Raw genomic sequence first — 17,579 nt, 5'->3', positions numbered from 1 at the left:
ATGCTGCTGCAGGAGCCAATTGGACTAAATAGAAATAAGCAAGTAGAAATAACAATTAAATATGTTTGAATTCACTAACAGCCCATCACATTTCAAACTGAAAGAAAGCTTGTGTTATGTTTTCCTAGCCTTTAAGGTACACTGTGAAGACTGGCACCTGATTTTCAACTCCTTACTCCATTGAAGACATAATTTCAATAAAGAATGAGAAATGAAATTCAACTGAGGTTATGTCTTGAAGTATTTAGTAGATAATCTACAAGCAAACATATAACAGACATAAATGCAACCACTTCCCAAACAAATAGACATGGTGGTAGCAAGAACTCTGCAGATAAACTTCCTACCAATTTAGAACATAATTCAAAGTTTGAAACATTCAAGGAAACACATTCCCATGGCTTAGAACCCAACAAGTCCACAAGCTAAAGCTATTCCTTTTTTCACTGCTCAAAACTGACCCACACAATTGTGTTCTCCGGGGGCTGGAGCAATAGTAGCACAGCAGGTAAGGCGTTTGTCTTGCACGTGGCCGACCCGGGTTTGATTCCCAGCATCCCATATGGTCCCCTGAGCACCGCCAGGAGTAATTCCTGAGTGTAGAGCCAGGAATCACCCCTGTGCATGGCCAGGTGTGACCCAAAAAGAAAAAAAAATTGTGTTCTCCGTTAGTCCCATTGCATAATACAACTATGTAGAAAGGATTTCTCTTAGCACTTTTTGGTCACTGGAATAAATGCATAACCTGACAAAAAAAAAAAGCATAGTAACCAATCTCATTCCCAAAGCCAAACACACATGACAACCCTCTGGGACAGAAGATACAAGAGTGTGCTTGAGCATGTGCCAGAAGGTATGAATCAGAAGGAAAAGCAGATAATTACATGCGGAAAAGAAAAATTTGTTTCCAACACGTTTTAGCCATTCCATTGATAGACATTTCTGTGTAATCTGCTAATTATTTCAATATTAGGCAAACAATAACAAGGAAAACATGTCAATAAGCCTGGTATATAAGGACTTGTGGCAAGAGGGGTCTTCCAAACTCCAGAACCTCACATCCTGAAAACCCACCCACCAGAACTCTCACCATGACGGGTTCCTGTTGTGGCTCCACCTGCTCTGAGGAGGGCTGCTGCCAGCCCAGCTGCTGCCAGCCTTCTTGCTGCAGGACCACCTGCTGCACCACCAACTGCTGCTCTGTGCCCAGCTGCTGCAGTCCCTGCTGCCGGCCCTGCTGCAGCCCCTGCTGCCGGCCCTGCTGCTCCAGCTCCAGCTGCTGTGGCTCCAGCTGCTGCCGCCCCTCTTGCTGCTGCATCTCCAGCTGCTGCCGGCCCTGCTGCTCCAGCTCCAGCTGCTGTGGCTCCAGCTGCTGCCGCACCTGCTGCTGCCTGCGCCCGGTCTGTGGCCAGGCGTGCTGCTGCACCACCTGCTACCGCCCCACCTGTGTCATCTCCACCTGCCCCCGCCCCATGTGCTGCGCCATTCCCTGCTGCAGCTGCTGAATCTGTCCCTGTAATTTCTGCCATTCTATGATGTCATTGCAAATACATCAAAATGTTTCAGAGCCAACCTGTGACTGGGAGGTTAGACACTGTCAACTGTTCTTCTGACTTGGCATATAAAATTGGCTTTCAGTTCTTTGAGGAAACAACAGGTGAAAACACACCATCAAAAGATTTAACTAAGGTCAAATGTACCTTTAGACCTCTAAGACTTTCATCGAAATAGACACTCTAATCTGTTGTGATATCATTTTCATATGTTCTTAATAAACATCAATTTTCCTTGATATTGATCTTCTGGTTTGCAATGATTTGGTGTGTGTTTGTCTTTATTATTTCATCCAAGAATGATCTTACTTGAAACTTCAGACCACATGGGCTAAAGCACTTACTGATGCTGGAATTAAGACTCTACTAGTTAGTTATTATATGAAGTAGGCAGTTTTATAAACCCTTTAAGACATGTAAAACATTTACCATAGGGTGGGATACATAATGTAAGCTTCCAATAAACATCATATCTATTATTTTGTTATTGAAACATGACCTTGGGTTGAAATAATATCTTAGCACAGGTTTCTTGTGACAGAATAGCAAAGAAAGTTAGTATAATTGTTTTACTATTCTCCATCACTCAAAACAATAGATGAGTATATATCTCAAATGTTCCATAAAAACTTCAATGAGTTGAGCACCATGAAGTCATCCAAGTTAGAGTTGATTTAGTTCTACTTTAAGTTTATGTGGCCATAAAATTGCACAAATTTGGGCATTTTACTTAATTCAAGTAATTTTTCTTTCCTTCTTCCCTATTTTCAATCCTTCCTTCTCCTTCCTTCCTTCTTTTATCTCTAAGCAAAAAATCCTTTTTTTCAGAACACATACATTTTAAATATCACTCTTTCTGATCTTCTTTAAAATGTTTTACAGAATATAGTCACGTATTTTCATTTAATAAAATTAATCCTTTTATCCTCCCTTCTCTTGTAACTACTAATTATAGGATTCAGGCATGAGATTTAGCATTATACTTTATTAGCTGGAACTAAATCAAAGAACATCGACTTTGCACTATATTCTTTATTATATGAGACTTATAATTTTCTGTTTTTTTTTAAAAGAAAAACTGACATAGAAGATACAGAATGGCATACCGAATCTGAGTAATAGAAGGACAGTTTTTCAGAGTGTAGATAGAGTTTACAGAAGGAGTAACTCTGGATCTGGAATCAGAAGAATAAAGAGTTGTTATTCTTTGGCCAGAAGACTCATAGGGATTTGGGTGAAGACAGTGGTACACAAAACTTCTATGACCACTAACTACAGACACTTATACACTGTATCATGGAGAGTAATGGTGCTCAAAATGGTCCAATACTAATACTGGAAATACTGTGATAGAGAACGTTATAGTAGCAATAATATTACACATGGGAAAGCATGGTTGGACTGATGATTATATGTTCCCATCAGCTTTAACTGAGCAGTAGATGGGTGTAAAATCTTAGCATGCTGAAGGTTGTGTGTTCGCGGGCTTTCTGGATGGCTCTGTCTCACCACCCGCGTTCGGTGCTCTTGAGGCACTGTGTGGCCTGTATCAGGACAGCTGTTGGCCAAGGGCAGACGAAGGAAGAAAAGAGAGCCAGGCTTAGTTGCAGTTTATTTCAATCCTCTTCACTCTTGTCTCTCCTCTAACTCCTTCTCTCCTGGGCCCCAATCTGGAACCCCTTCTCCTTCTGGCTCTGACTCTGGATCTCTGGAGTCCGAGCTCTCTCACTTCTGACTCTGCTCTATCTGAGCTTACATTCTTAGTTTATATAGCAATCACATAGGGTGGTGACACAAAGGTGGGTAGAACATTAACAAATCAACAAAGAGAGGTAAGACCACTCCTCCAGGAGATCAACTCAAGGATAAAGTCTCATCTAAAGAAATTACTCCAGATTACTAGAAGATCTGCCAGGGTAGCTCACAGCTTGCCCTGGGTCCATTCAGTCCCTCATCGGGACTCTGCTTTTGAGGTGCTAGGAACTAAGGGCAACTGAGTCAAGAAAGCAGATACCCATGAGTAAATATTATTTGGAGTCAATCAACTCCAAAGTTATAAATCATAACTGTCTTCCTGTGTCCATAAGGAAAGGACATTGCTTTAAGGTAAACTATTCAAAAGACATAAGGAGAGGAGAAAGGCAATATTAACTTATAATACAAGTTCAGTGCACTGGGATGGGTGTGACTCAATAAACGTAAGATACCTAAGGAAGGACAAAACAGTGTTATCCTACAGCTGGGGATGCATTTTAAGTGAATGATATAGTCACAGGATCTTCCTTTCATTGTTTTAGTTGACCCAAATAAATATGTACCTTTGGAACTTCTTTTCTTTTTTTTTTCTTTCTTTTTTCTTTTTTTATTAGTGAAACACCATGAGGTACAGTTATAGGCTTACAAATTTTGTGCTTGGGTTTCAGTTATACAATGATCAAGTGCCCATCCCTCCACCAGTGCCCGTCATCCATCACCATGGATCCCAGCATCCCCCCCACCCCCCATCCCCCCGTCCCATCCTGCCTCTGTGGCAGGGTATTCCCCCTTGTTCTCTCTCTCTTCTTTTGGGTACTGTGTTTTGCAAGAGAGGCATTGAGTGGCAATCATGTTTGGTCTATAGACTACTTTTAGCATGCTTCTCCCACCCTGGGAGGGTCCTCACAACACCCTTCATTTGGTGCTCTCTTCTCTATCTGAGCTTCCTTTTCACCTAGAACGTGTGGCTGGCCTTCCATTCATGGAGCAAAATTCCTGGTACTAATCTCAGCCATTCCTGGGTGTTAGTCTCCCTTTTTGTTGCTTTATGTTCCCCAGATGAATGCAATCTTTCTGTGTCTATCCCGCTCTTTCTGAGTCATTTCGCTTAACATGATACTTTCCATGTAGTACCACTAAAAGGTAAAGGTAAAGGTAAAGGCCCTCCCGTTGATCGTCGATTTGCTCGAGCGGGCCCAGTAACGTCTCCATTGGAGACTTTGTTGTTACTGTGTCTGGCATATCAAATACTCTCGGTAGCTTGCCGGGCTCTCCGAGAGGGGCGGAGGAATCGAACTCGGGTCGGCCATGTTGGCCGCTTGTAAGGCGGACGCCCTACCCGCTGTGCTATCGCTCCAGTACCACTAGTATGTAAATTTCATAACTTCATCTTTTCTAACAGCTACATAGTACTCCATTGTGTAAATGTACCAAAGTTTCTTTAACCAGTCATCTGCTCTTGGGCGCTCAGGTTTTTTCCAGATTCTGGCTATTGTAAAGAGTGCTGCAATGAAAAAACAATTGCAGATGTCACTTCGACTATACCTTTTTGCCTCTCTGGGATATATTTCCAGGAGTGCTATAGCGGGGTCAAATGGCAGATCAAATTCTAATTTTTTGAGAGTCGTCCATACTGTTTTCCAAAAGGGTTGGACCAGCCGGCATTCCCACCAGCAGTGAAGGAGGGTCCCTTTCTCGCCACATCCGCGCCAGCATTGGTTGCTTTTGTTCTTGTGGATGTGGGCCAGTCTCTGTGGTGTGAAATGATATCTCATTGTGGTTTTGATCTGCATCTCTCTGATGATTAGTGATGTAGAGCATTTTCTCATGTGCCTTTTTGCCAGTCGAATTTCTTCTTTGCGAAAGTTTCTGTTCATTTCCTCACCCCATTTTTTGATGGGGTTGGGTGATTTCTTCTTGTGGAGTTTAACCAGTACCTTGTATATCCTTGATATCAACCCCTTGTCGGATGTGTATTTGGTGAATATCCTTTCCCATTCTGTAGGCTGTCTTTGTATTTTGGTCACTGTTTCTTTTGAGGTGCAGAAGCTTCTTAGTTTAAGATAGTCCCATTTGTCTATCTCTGTTTTCACTTGCTCGGCCAGTGGCGTGACATCTTTGAAGATACCATTATCAACCTACCTAACTTCAAACTCTACTACAAGGCAGTAAAAATTAAAACAGCATGGTACTGGAACAAAAGCAGAGCTGCAGACCAATGGAACAGAGTTGAATATACTGACATTTCCTCCCAAACATATAATCATCTAATCTTTGATAAGGGGGCAAGAAAAGTGAAATGGAGCAGGGAAAGCCTCTTTAATAAACTGTGCTGGCAAAATTGAACGGCGACATGCAAAAAAGTGGGCTCAGATCTCTGCCTAACACCATGCACAAAAGTAAGATCAAAATGGATTTATGACCTCAACATCAGACCAGAATCCATAATGTTTATTGAAGACAAAGTCGGCAAAACTCTCCATGATATTGGAACTTATTTTCAATCTCTACTAGATGGTAAATACTAAGCAAGATGAACTTTCACTAGTTTCAAAAGAGCCATACTCTGAAAGGAAATAACTGACACTAGAATTTTAATTCCCATGAACTCCTTTTAGCAAACCTGTCTGACCAGTGGAAACAAAGACAGTTCTTTGAGGTTAATAGCAGATGCTTGGTAATTAAACAAGGTTGTTTCTCTGATTGCTGTGCCTGTAACTAATATCAAAGGCAAGAAGAGTAACGAGTGCAACAATGGATAAATATTTCTATTTGTTTCTTATGTGTTAAATTCTCCAGAGAAATTCCACATAAAAACTGGAAATTGACTGTCTTCAAGGAGGTGACCTAGGGGTTTGGGAAGAGATATGGGCAGAAGACCTTTCACTTTATCTCTAGTTTTTGTTGTTGCTTTTGAATTATACCTGGCAGTGCTCAGGGCTTACTCTTGAATTTTTTCCCCCAAAAATCACTTCTGGTGGTGCTCAGAAGATCATATACAGTTCTGTAGATGAAACTGAAGTCCACTGCATATAAGGCAAGTACCTTACCTCTTTATTATCTCTCTGACCCTATATATAACTTTCAAAGTGTGATATATACACAGATGAATGATAAGCAAATGTCTATAGTAAAATTTTAAATATAATTACGGGGTGCAATTCCAACCAAGTTGCAGAAAACTGCAAGACTTCATCTTCTCTTACAATGCCATGGCCCTCTATTTTGTCTATATCACGTCTTCTTTATCCACTCATCTGTAGTTGGACAGTGGGACCTTTTTTCTACAACTTAGCCATTGTACTAATCACTGCAATGAGCATAGTTGTGTTTGTATTTTTCAAATTAATGTTTTCATTTTTAGGGTATGGATACTAAGACTCAAAACTGTTGGATCATATGGAAACTATAATCTTACATTTAACTTATTAATTTATTGTTATTATCATTAGTTGGGGGCCATACCCAGTAGTACTCAGGACTAATTCCTGGCTCTGGTTTGAGAAGCCATGTAGGGGGCTGCTGAAGATCAAACTCAGTTCTTACACATGCAAGTCCTATCTGTTGTATTATCTATCTATCCAGCCCCTTATTCACTTTTACTTCTGAAAAAAATCTTCATACTGTTTTCCATAAAAGGTGAAACAATACCATATTCTGTTCAACACTGACTGAGGGTTCCCTTTCTACCACTTGCCAAAACTTGTTTCCAATCCCTTTGATGTATTTCTGTCTCACTGGCAGGAGTAATTACTTCGTTATTGTTTTGATTTGCATTTCCCTAATAATAAATGATGATGGATATTTTTATATGACTCCTGGCTGTTCATATATCATCTGGGGAAGTGTCTGCTCATGTCCTCTCCCTATTTTTGATGGGATTATGGGTTTTATTGTTGGCTTTATGAGTGCTTTTTATGTCTTGGATATTAGCCCTTTTTCTAATCTTATCTAGTCTCTAGTGCACAAATACTTTATTCCATTTAATAGGGTATCTTTTTATTGTACTGAGTTTCTTTTACCATGTAAAACTTCACTTAAAATTACCAAGAAGTTGGGGAAGAAGAGGGACAGGGGAATGATAGGTGGACTAGAAATTACAGGACAGTAGTGGACAGAGTTGGGCACTTTGCTGGTGGCAGGATGCAATAAAGTACATCAACATCAAAATCACAAATATCAACAATATTGTAACCATGTTACCTTCATTATAATAGTGAAAAATAAATTATATTTTTTAAATATAAAAATATTTCCCCAGATACTATTTCCACTTTCTTTTCTTATCCAAGACAATGTTAGATAATATTTAAGATTTTTGGTCCCTGCACCAGGCTGTCTTCACCAGGACAACTCGGAGGGGAGCGGGTTGAGTTTCCCTCCCCTCCCCAGCAGAAACCCAGCAGCCAAAAAGCTCCAGAACACAACTGCAGCCATGCTCAAGTCACTCTCTACAGGCTCTGATAAGCCTCACCTATGAGGGAACCTACAGAAAAACCCAGGTATGCGGGACCCATGACTGAGATCTCTAAGCTTGCTCAGAGTAGGACTGGCCCTCCTCCTCCCAGCTCCCTAGTTTTCCTAGTATGACTTGGCAGTCATACCCACAAACTGCCCCTAGTGCCCCATAATCTCATCAGCGGCCAAGATCCAGAGACTCTGCAATAAAGCTCCCGAAAGAGAGCACCACAGATTGCGCATGGCCACATTCTTGGTCATGCGACTTCTAACACTCTGTAGCACTGCAGTACTGTCTTCCCTTTGTTCATCGATTTGCTCGAGCGGGCACCAGTAACGTCTCCATTGTGAGACTTGTTGTTACTGTTTTTAGCATATCGAATCTGCCACTGTGAGCTTGTTTGGCTTGGCCATGAGTGCGGGATACTCTTGGTAGCTTCCTGGGCTCTCAAGAGAAATGGAGGAATCGAACCCAGGTCAGCTGCATGCAAGGTAAACATTCTCCCTGCTGTGCTATCGGTACTCTAGCCCACTGATATACCAAAAGTAGCACACATTTGTTTGTGTTTAACATACATGCCTGTAATTTTTTATTTTTTTATTTTTTATTTATTTATTTTTGCTTTTTGGGTCACACCCGGAGATGCACAGAGGCTACTCCTGCCTCATGCACTCAGGAATTACTCCTGGCAGAGCTCAGGGGACAATATAGGATGATGGGAATTGAATCCGGGTCAGCCGTGTGCAAGGCAAATACCCTACCTGCTGTGCTATTGCTATAGTCTCCAATGCCTGTAATTTCTTGTACAAGAAATTGTGTAAGAAATAGCTCCAGGATGAAATACAACAATCTTCACACACTTTCCTTTTATGGTGGTGGGAAGGTTCATGGTAGTGGGATTGGTGTTCAAATATTGAATGTAATGAACTATTGTGAACAACTTTATAAAAATAAAATAAAAATAGGAAAAAAAGATTTTGTGTATTTCTTACAAAGGAGATTATTTTCTTTGAATAAATTATATAAGGCTCAAGCGCAAGCATCTATAGGGGTGAACAGAGAGGGCTACCTTCAGTCTACAGCTAAAGTCAGTGGGCCTGACAGAGGATGGATAGAAGCTGAGGTAGAATTTGCAATGGGAGAGAGGTGTCTAGCCCCTTGGGAAAGCTTACAAGCAATGATAGCCTCAAATCATAATTTAATTCCATCATTTTCTAAAAATTAGTTTTTACTATTTATATTGAGCTGGAGCGGGTAGGGCATTTGCCTTGCATGCGGCCGACCTCGGTTCAATTCCTCCTTCCCTCTCGGAGAGCCTGGCAAGCTACTGAGAGTATCCCACCCGCACAGCAGAGCCTGGCAAGTTCAATATGCCATGGCGTGTTCAACATGCCAAAAACAGTAACAGTCTCACAATGGAGATGTTACTCGTGCTCGTTCGAGCAAATCGATGAACAATGAGAGGACAGTGCTACAGTTCTACTATTTATATTAATCACTTATCACTTAATCCCCATTATTCATCGATTTATTCGAGCGGGTGCCAGTAACGTCTCCATTCATCCCGGTTTTGTGCTAGCGTAGCCCAATGGTATCTGTTCGTTCTAGGAACATGCAGAGCTTCAAACTGATCATTTAGGGTCTTGACGAAGAAGTCTGACCATCTTATAGTTGGGCGTCCACGTGATCTTTTGATGTCCCGTGGAATCCAATCAGTAATGGCTCTAGTCCAGCGGTTGTCTGTAAACCTCATTACATGTCCAGCCCATCTGATTTTTGATGTCTTGGCAAATGAGACAGCGTCCCTGATTCTTGAGCGTTGACGAAGATCAGAACTCTGGATTCTATCTCTCATTTGAGTGAATTGTGATATTCCAAGCATAGTTCTTTCGATTCCTCTTTGAGAGACCTGAATAGCGTTCTCATCCTGTTTTCGTAGGGTTCAGGTCTCTGAGGCATATGTTAATGCAGGAAGAATAGTGGAATCAAAGAGATGTGCTCGTAGCTGGAGGTTCTTTGTCCTTTTAGTTATTTCTTCAATGCTCTTGAAGGCATTCCAAGCCGCTCTCTTCCTCCTGCGCAACTCAGGTGCCAGGTCATTCATCATGTTGATTTCTCGACCTAGGTATATATAACTGTTGCATTCGGAGATGGTGGTTCCGTTGAGAGCGAATGGAGCGTCAGGAACAAGGCTGTTTCTCATAAACATTGTCTTCATAAGATTCAGCTGTAGTCTTTTTATATTATATTTATATTTATATTACTAAGAGAAATTTTAAATTATCCAGTTACTTTTTAATTAAATACCAATGATGTTCCCATTGATCGTCGATTTGCTCGAGCGGGCCCAGTAACGTCTCCATTGGAGACTTTGTTGTTACTGTGTCTAGCATATCGAATACTCTCGGTAGCTTGCCGGGCTCTCCGAGAGGGGCGGAGGAATCGAACTTGAGTTGGCCATGTTGGCCGCTTGTAAGGCAAACGCCCTGCCGCTGTGCTATCGCTCCACCAATGATGTTTAAGTCGTAGAGGTAAATGATGTTTAAGTCGTAGAGGTAAAATCCAAGGCAATTGTTTATTTTTATCTTATTGCAATGTAAGCAATATCCTTGTGAAGGAACTAGAAAATACTTCAGTTTGAATTATTCAAAAATATATAATGATCATACCAGTTCCTAAAAATAGCACTGTTATCCCATTGTTCATCAATTTGCTCTAGTGGGCACCAGTAACGTCTCACAACAAACTGTGAGACTTGTTGTTACTGTGTTTGGCATATTGAATACATCACGAGGAGCTTGCCAGGCTTTGCCGTGGAGGCAAGATACTCTCAGTAGCTTGCTGGGCTCTCCAAGAGGGGCGGAGGAATCGAACCCGGATCGGCCCTTTCAGCTGCATGCAAGAAAAATATCTTACCGGCTGTGCTATTGCTGCAGCCCACTACAGCACCTGGTATTCCCAGGCAGTCTCCCATCCAAGTACTAACCAGGCCAGACCCTGCTTAGCTTCCAAGATCAGACGAGGTTGGGTGCATTCAGGGTGGTATGGCCGTGGTATATAATCTTTTTGATGTGTTGTAGGATTCTATTTGCTACTGTTTTGGTGAGGATATTTATTTTTTTAGATCTATGTTCACAAGGAATATCAGTCTGTAATTTCCCCCTTTTTATTTTCTCTCCTAAAATAAGGGGGAATATATTGCGTGAATATTAAATGTGAAAAAGTTCTTAGATCCTTGAAAGGAAATAAAACTGAAGTTTCCAGAATGCATGCAGGTTGTTGTGCTTTTATTCCAATTACAGAAATGTGCTCAATGCACAACTCTAAGAGCATGGAGAAGCAAGGAAAGAATGACAGCAATTCCCAAATCCATTCCATTTTGTTACCCTGGAGAGAACAGATTTAGTGCATAATCATGTTGAATATTACATTCTAGCCTTTTTATGTAAGTGTATCTTCTTTTTTCTTTATGTGGCTTAGGTTTTTTAAAAACACAAGTTACCCTTTCTTATCTATCCTTTGCAATTTTAAATTATTTGCTTTGGGCAGCTAGGGGATAGCATTTTATATCTAGAAAGTTACAAAGTATATAAGCAATTAAACTGATGTATATATTTACTTTTGTGGAAATCCCCCTTCTGCCTCTATTTTCAATTTGGTCCAAGTCTCGTTAATTTTTTCTTTGAATTAGCATTCTGATGCTCATTGTCTTTACTTGATGTTGAGGCTACACATCTCACTCTGCCCTACTACAAACTTGTAAGCAATATCTTACCCCCCCCCACCAAATCCCAGTTTATTTTGTCATTTGATTTGAAAGAGCAAAAGTTAAGATAAATTGCCAAAAGAATATATATATATATTATATCAATAGGTATGCCCAAAACAGTAACAATAATGGGTCTCATTACCCTGACCCTGAAAGAGTCTCCAATACAGCAGCATTGGGAAAGATGAATAAGGAGAGGCTGCTAAAATCTCAGGGCTGGGACGAATAGAGAAGTTACTGGTGCCCGTTTGAGTAAATCAATGAACAACAGGATGACAGTGATACAGTGATATATCATTAAATATCTCATTCTTATATATTCTATATATCCATACATATTCTATATTCATATATAGATATATTCTTTATATCCTATATATTCTATGTATTTTCTGTATGTGTATATATACATATAAATATAAATATAAAATTCCTGCTGAGGCTATTTAATAGATTCCTATCTCCCATCTCTTCTGGAATGCAAGGCTGCTACAATCACTTTTGCATTATATCAAACTCAAGTGTCATCTCTCATAATTTCTTGGCTTTTTGGGGGGGGGTCACACCTGACGATGCACAGGGGTTACTCCTAGCTCTACACGCAGAAGTTACTCCTGGCAGTAGCTCAGGGGACCATATGGGATGCTGGGAATCGAACTCTGGTTGACCGCGTGCAAGGCAAAGGCCCTACCTGCTGTGCTATCGTTCCAGCCCCTCTCATGATTTCTTAAAGTAGACCTTCTGTACATCATCCCAAACCAGGGTTATGCCCAATCTCAATAACTGCTTCTTTTTTTTAATTTTTATTAGTGAGACATCATGAGGTACAGTTGTAGACTTACAAATTTTTGTGCTTGGGTTTCAATTATACAATGATCAAATACCCATCCCTTCACCAATATAACTGCTCCTTTTGAATACCATTTCTATCCATCCATGTAAATAGCATGTGTTCGCTAGTGTTTCTTTGATGGCATGAAATCTTTACGCATTAAAGGAAATCTCCCTTATAAAGCAAAAATCACAGTATTTTATACTGAGGTTAAAGAATTTAGTAACGCATAGGAGTCAGATACATAAGTGCATTTTTGGTAGAGAAGAATAAAGAACAAAAGATATGCACTTCTTCTGTAAAGTCTCATGTGACCCAAGCATTCTGTTACCCTTACTAGCTACCCTTCACCAATGAGTTCAAATACTGTCTTCTTCCAAATCCTCTTTGCTCCATACAAAGCAGTCTTTCCTCCCTTGCATTGCATGGTGCTTTGTTTATATGGGGACTCTATTATAATCATTTTCTACCAAAATTCATTTATGCACCTGACTCCCTCTTGAATAAAAGCTCCATTAAGAAGGTACTATGCTTTCTTAGTTCTTTAACTTCAGAAGTAAGCCCTGAACACCACTGGGTGTGCCCTCCCCCCAAATAAAGTAAGCATTTTATTTTAATGTCACATAGTTTTGAGGGCTGGAAGTTTAGAAGTGAATATTAAGGATTCACATGAAGTTGCAGGCAAGTTGTTGGCTAGTTTTGCTTTCATTTTTGAGGGATAAATATTCATTCTCAAGGTCACTAATGTAGTTGCTGTCAGGAGCCCTCAGTTCTTCACCATGTAGACTATACCACTTTCACTCCACCTTCATCCCTCCCCAGTGAGTAATCTGAGAAATCAAGAATGAGAGGAAGAAAATTAAGATGGAAGCCAAAATCTTCACAGATAACTTAATCAATAGCGGGGCATTCCTTCACAGAGAATCATAACGCCCAGCTCACACTCAAAGGGAAGGGGTTACACAACAACATGAATACTTGCAGGAAGGTATCATTGGTTGGGGGTGGAGGGTACATCTTAGAGGCTGCCGACTGCACTCTGTAAGAGAAGCTGCTATTTTTATAAAACAATTTTTTATTGAGTCACCATGAGATACAGTTACAAATCTCTCATGTTTGAGCTTCAGTCATACAATGATCGAACACCCATCCCTTCACCAGTGCACATTCTTCGCCACCAATGTCCCCAGTATACCTTCCCCTTTCCAACCCTCCCCTGCCCCCAGCCTCTATGGCAGACATTTTCCCCCATACTCTTCTCCACTTTTAGGCATTATGGTTTGCAATATAGATACTGGGAAGCTATCACTTTTGGTTCATATCAGCACACAAGAGAAGCTGCTATTTAAAAATGTAAACAGGGTGTTGTCGTCATCAGACTCTAGGTGGTTTTCTGTATGCATGAAGCTTAATATCTAAAAAGAAGCTCTCTGTGATCAGAGCTGTAGAAGACTATTATGTGGGTAAGTTGAGAGTGAAATGACAACCGTGAGAAATTAGAAAAAAATAATCAGAGAAGTGAAAAAGACTCTTTAGTTCTGTTTACTTTTGATTCTAATTTTCTCATTTCTTAATTCTTGCTTTTTTGTACCTGTGGCATTGCTTCTTTGGGTTCATTAAACATCCTCAACATGATATCTCTAACGTCCTTATGTGAGATGTTATAGGGCTGGTTAGTATAGTTAAGTCTTCCAGACTGCTGTCTTCATTGAGCTTGGTGGGATTCTAAGCTGCTTGTGTCTTTTGCTGTCTGATAGTATTTTTAATTACCTTTTTGTTTCTGGAAATAAAATTTTTTTCTTCCTCTTTTTCAAGTATTTATATTCCTTCTACCAGAATGTTGACCTGTGAACCAAAGACATAATTCAGGACCTAAGGCAATTGCTTTGCATGTGTTTATGTCAGTTCCATCCCTATTACTACAAATTGTCCTCTGAGAACCACGAGAAGTGACCCATGAGCACACGCACAGCTGTGGCTCAAACCTCCCTTCCACATTCCCGAAAGTAAATACTATCGGGAAAAAAAGATGGAGTTTTCCGTACCAAATCAGCCAATCAGGTTGACAGAATTCCTGTATTTTTATGGACCAAACAAACAAACAAACAATGTCCTCCCATTGTTCATCGATTTGCTCAAGTGGGCCCAGTAACGTCTCCATTTTGAGACTTGTTGTTACTGTGTTTGGCATTGCCGCGCAGGCGAGACACTCTCGATAGCTTGCCGGGCTCTCTGAGAGGGGTAGAGGAATCAAACCCGGCTTGGCTGGGCTGGCTACACTCGAAGGCAAACGCCCTACCACTCTGCTATCGCTCCAACCCTTGTGCTATTGCTCCAACGAAGATGAAATGTTTACTGCATTAATTATAAGTATGTTTTATTATGCTTGTACAGTAAAAGTTCCTATAAGGTAAAATTTATTATATGATTTAAAATTTACCCACAAAGCTATAAACTATTCACTCTTAATATACTAACTCTGTGGAAATTTTTTTTTTTTGCTTTTTGGGTCACACCCGGCAATGCCCAGGGGTTACTCCTGGCTCTGAACTCAGGGATCACCTCTGGCGGTGCTCAGGGACGCTGGGAATTGAACCCGGGTGCACCGCGTGCAAGGCAAACGCCCTACCTGCTGTGCTATTGCTCCAGCCCCCGGGAAACTATTTTTTAAATCCAAATTCTTTTTGGTAGTTTTATGCTTTTTATATTTAAAGAAAAAGAGTTCAAGCTTTTAGAAAAATGCCAAGAGTAATACAGAGAATTCTCTTATACCATACAACTTTTACCAAGATTCAACAATTTTACATATCTTCTCTTTCTAATAGATAGATATAGATAAAGAGTAGATATATTGATAGATAGAGAGATGATAGATAACAAGATATTCATGCAGCTAGCATAACATACTGAGAGTATAGATATTTTCTTGCACAATCTTGGCCAAGTTAGTGATGAAATTAAATGTTTATGGGATATTAGATACTTCTAGTATCTCAAACCCCTTTTTCATCCAAATGTTGCCAGTCTTCCCAATAACATCCCAGAGAGATTTTTTTAATAGATGTTCATGTATCTAGGTATTATGTTTGTTTAGTTTCCTTTCTTCAATCTCTTTTTACCAGAGGCTATTTTGACATTACATTAGAAGATTAGGCCAACCATTATATGGAATTTTCCTTATTCTGTTCATATTTGATGTTTCCTCATACTTAGTTTCAGACAATGCATTTTGACAGGAACACTCATCAGCAATGTAAATGTGACTTACAGACACATGACAATTTATTGTCTTTTTAGCGATGTGAACTTTGATTCCAAGATTAAATTAGTATTCATAATTTTCTCCACATTAAAGTTAGTGTTTGTCCCTTTGAAACGGATAAAAAAAAAGTTACGTGGAAAATTTTTATGAGTTTAAATATCTTGTTCCCCATCAAATTTTTATGGGCAACTATTATGGTATCCTTGGTGAAATTTAATATTATGAGAGTTTATGTGAGTTTGTGATTCTACTTTTTTCTTTTACATTATTCGTTTACATTCTACTGTTAAGGGTAACTTTCTCATTTTCTTTTTTTTTAACCTCTATTTGATTAGTTGAGTGTGGAATTATAGATTCTCATGTTATTTGACAGTTAACTGTTCTCAAATGCTTATGATATTTCAAATCAATAGCACATTAACTTTTTAAAAACCTATTATATGCTTTGATGCTCAAGCTGGCCCAATGAGAGTCCTTCAAAGTGATTCCAAACACCTTTAAATACTTAACAATGTGTCACTGGTAACAGTTTCAAATTGAATACAGGAAGCAATACTGAGTATCTCCTTGGAAGTAGTCAAGCCATTATCTATGATAGTTCATGACTCAGGTAGAATCCAACTTCCTCATGGCTCACAGGTAACTCACAAAGCCAAACTTTCTTCTTTCTGCTGCCTCTCTCTTGACATCAAAAGATACTTCAGCATCATGAGAACAGTTTGTCCAGAGGTCATCACAGAGTGATACACAGATCACGGGCCAATTACTTGGGGCTGGATTCATGTAAATTCCTGAAAAACAAGGAAATAGAAAGAAAAACAACATTCTGAGAAAGATCAGATGGAATCCATCTAACACACCAGGCAAAGGAAATGTCACTTTCCTTCATCTTAAAATACCCAACCAAGAAAAACACCACAACAATCTAATTTTATTACAAATACTTCCTTAGGAAGATGAAGTAGTAAACACTCTAGCCCATGGGTCGAGCAGCCTGAGCAGAGTATAAAAGGGGACAGGCAGCAGAGTGTCTTTCAAATTCACCAAACTCACCCTCTTAACTCACATCACAACCCCCAACCTCTGACACCATGACCGGCTCCTGTTGTGGCTCCACCTGCTCTGAGGAGGGCTGCTGCCAGCCCAGCTGCTGCCAGCCTTCCTGCTGCAGGACCACCTGCTGCACCACCAACTGCTGCTCTGTGCCCAGCTGCTGCAGCCCCTGCTGCAGTCCCTGCTGTAGCCCCTGCTGCCGGCCCTGCTGCAGCCCCTGCTGCAGCCCCTGCTGCCGGCCCTGCTGCTCCAGCTCCAGCTGCTGTGGCTCCAGCTGCTGCCGCCCCTCTTGCTGCTGCATCTCCAGCTGCTGCCGGCCCTGCTGCTCCAGCTCCAGCTGCTGTGGCTCCAGCTGCTGCCGCACCTGCTGCTGCCTGCGCCCGGTCTGTGGCCAGGCGTGCTGCTGCACCACCTGCTACCGCCCCACCTGTGTCATCTCCACCTGCCCCCGCCCCATGTGCTGCGCCATTCCCTGCTGCAGCTGCTGAACCCAACCCTATGATTCCCACATCCTATGATCTTTGCCCTCATTAGTGTTGAATTTCCCTTCGTGCTGATCCTCATGGAGTGGAGGTGATATCCTTCAACTGAACTGGCCTCGTGATTCCAGTAAGGAACCAAGCCCGGTTGTTGAAGATGGATATTGTGCACACCACCTCTTGAATGCCAGATTTCCCCCTTTGACCATTGGTTAGCTCGTTCCTTTAACTTTCCTTTTAAAGGATTGTCTGTAACAGGATGTAGTCCTCAGCCAAAATAAAATTACATTTCTCTGCATAAAAAACTCAATGTGTTTTTTCCTTAAGATTTGTCTTTATTTCTTAGACAACTGTATTGACTGTATACGTGGATTTGTGTATACGAGCAAAAAGAACATGCTACATACTTCAGGCATC

At 40.7% G+C, this 17,579-nt stretch overlaps 1 protein-coding gene and 1 non-coding gene across 2 annotated transcripts; one reads left to right on the top strand and one right to left on the bottom strand.

Annotated features, from left to right (window-relative positions):
- Positions 1 to 1,091: 1,091 nt before the first annotated feature.
- On the top strand, positions 1,092 to 17,171 carry LOC130035077 (keratin-associated protein 4-7-like). The gene is made up of 2 exons (XM_056126558.1): positions 1,092 to 1,494; positions 16,711 to 17,171. Exons 1-2 carry the CDS (start codon positions 1,092 to 1,094, stop codon positions 17,169 to 17,171), a joined length of 864 nt encoding a protein of 287 aa, XP_055982533.1.
- LOC130036214 (5S ribosomal RNA) lies at positions 10,705 to 10,823 on the bottom strand. The gene has a single exon (XR_008794272.1). It is a non-coding gene; the product is annotated as a 5S ribosomal RNA (ribosomal RNA).
- Positions 17,172 to 17,579: the final 408 nt, after the last annotated feature.

This window comes from Sorex fumeus, unplaced genomic scaffold (assembly GCF_029834395.1).
Source record: "Sorex fumeus unplaced genomic scaffold, SorFum_2.1 ptg000063l, whole genome shotgun sequence".
Taxonomy (NCBI): Eukaryota; Metazoa; Chordata; class Mammalia; order Eulipotyphla; family Soricidae; genus Sorex; species Sorex fumeus.
The sequence above is the reverse complement of the archived record's forward strand: the minus strand, read 5'-3'. Positions and strand labels throughout refer to the sequence as shown.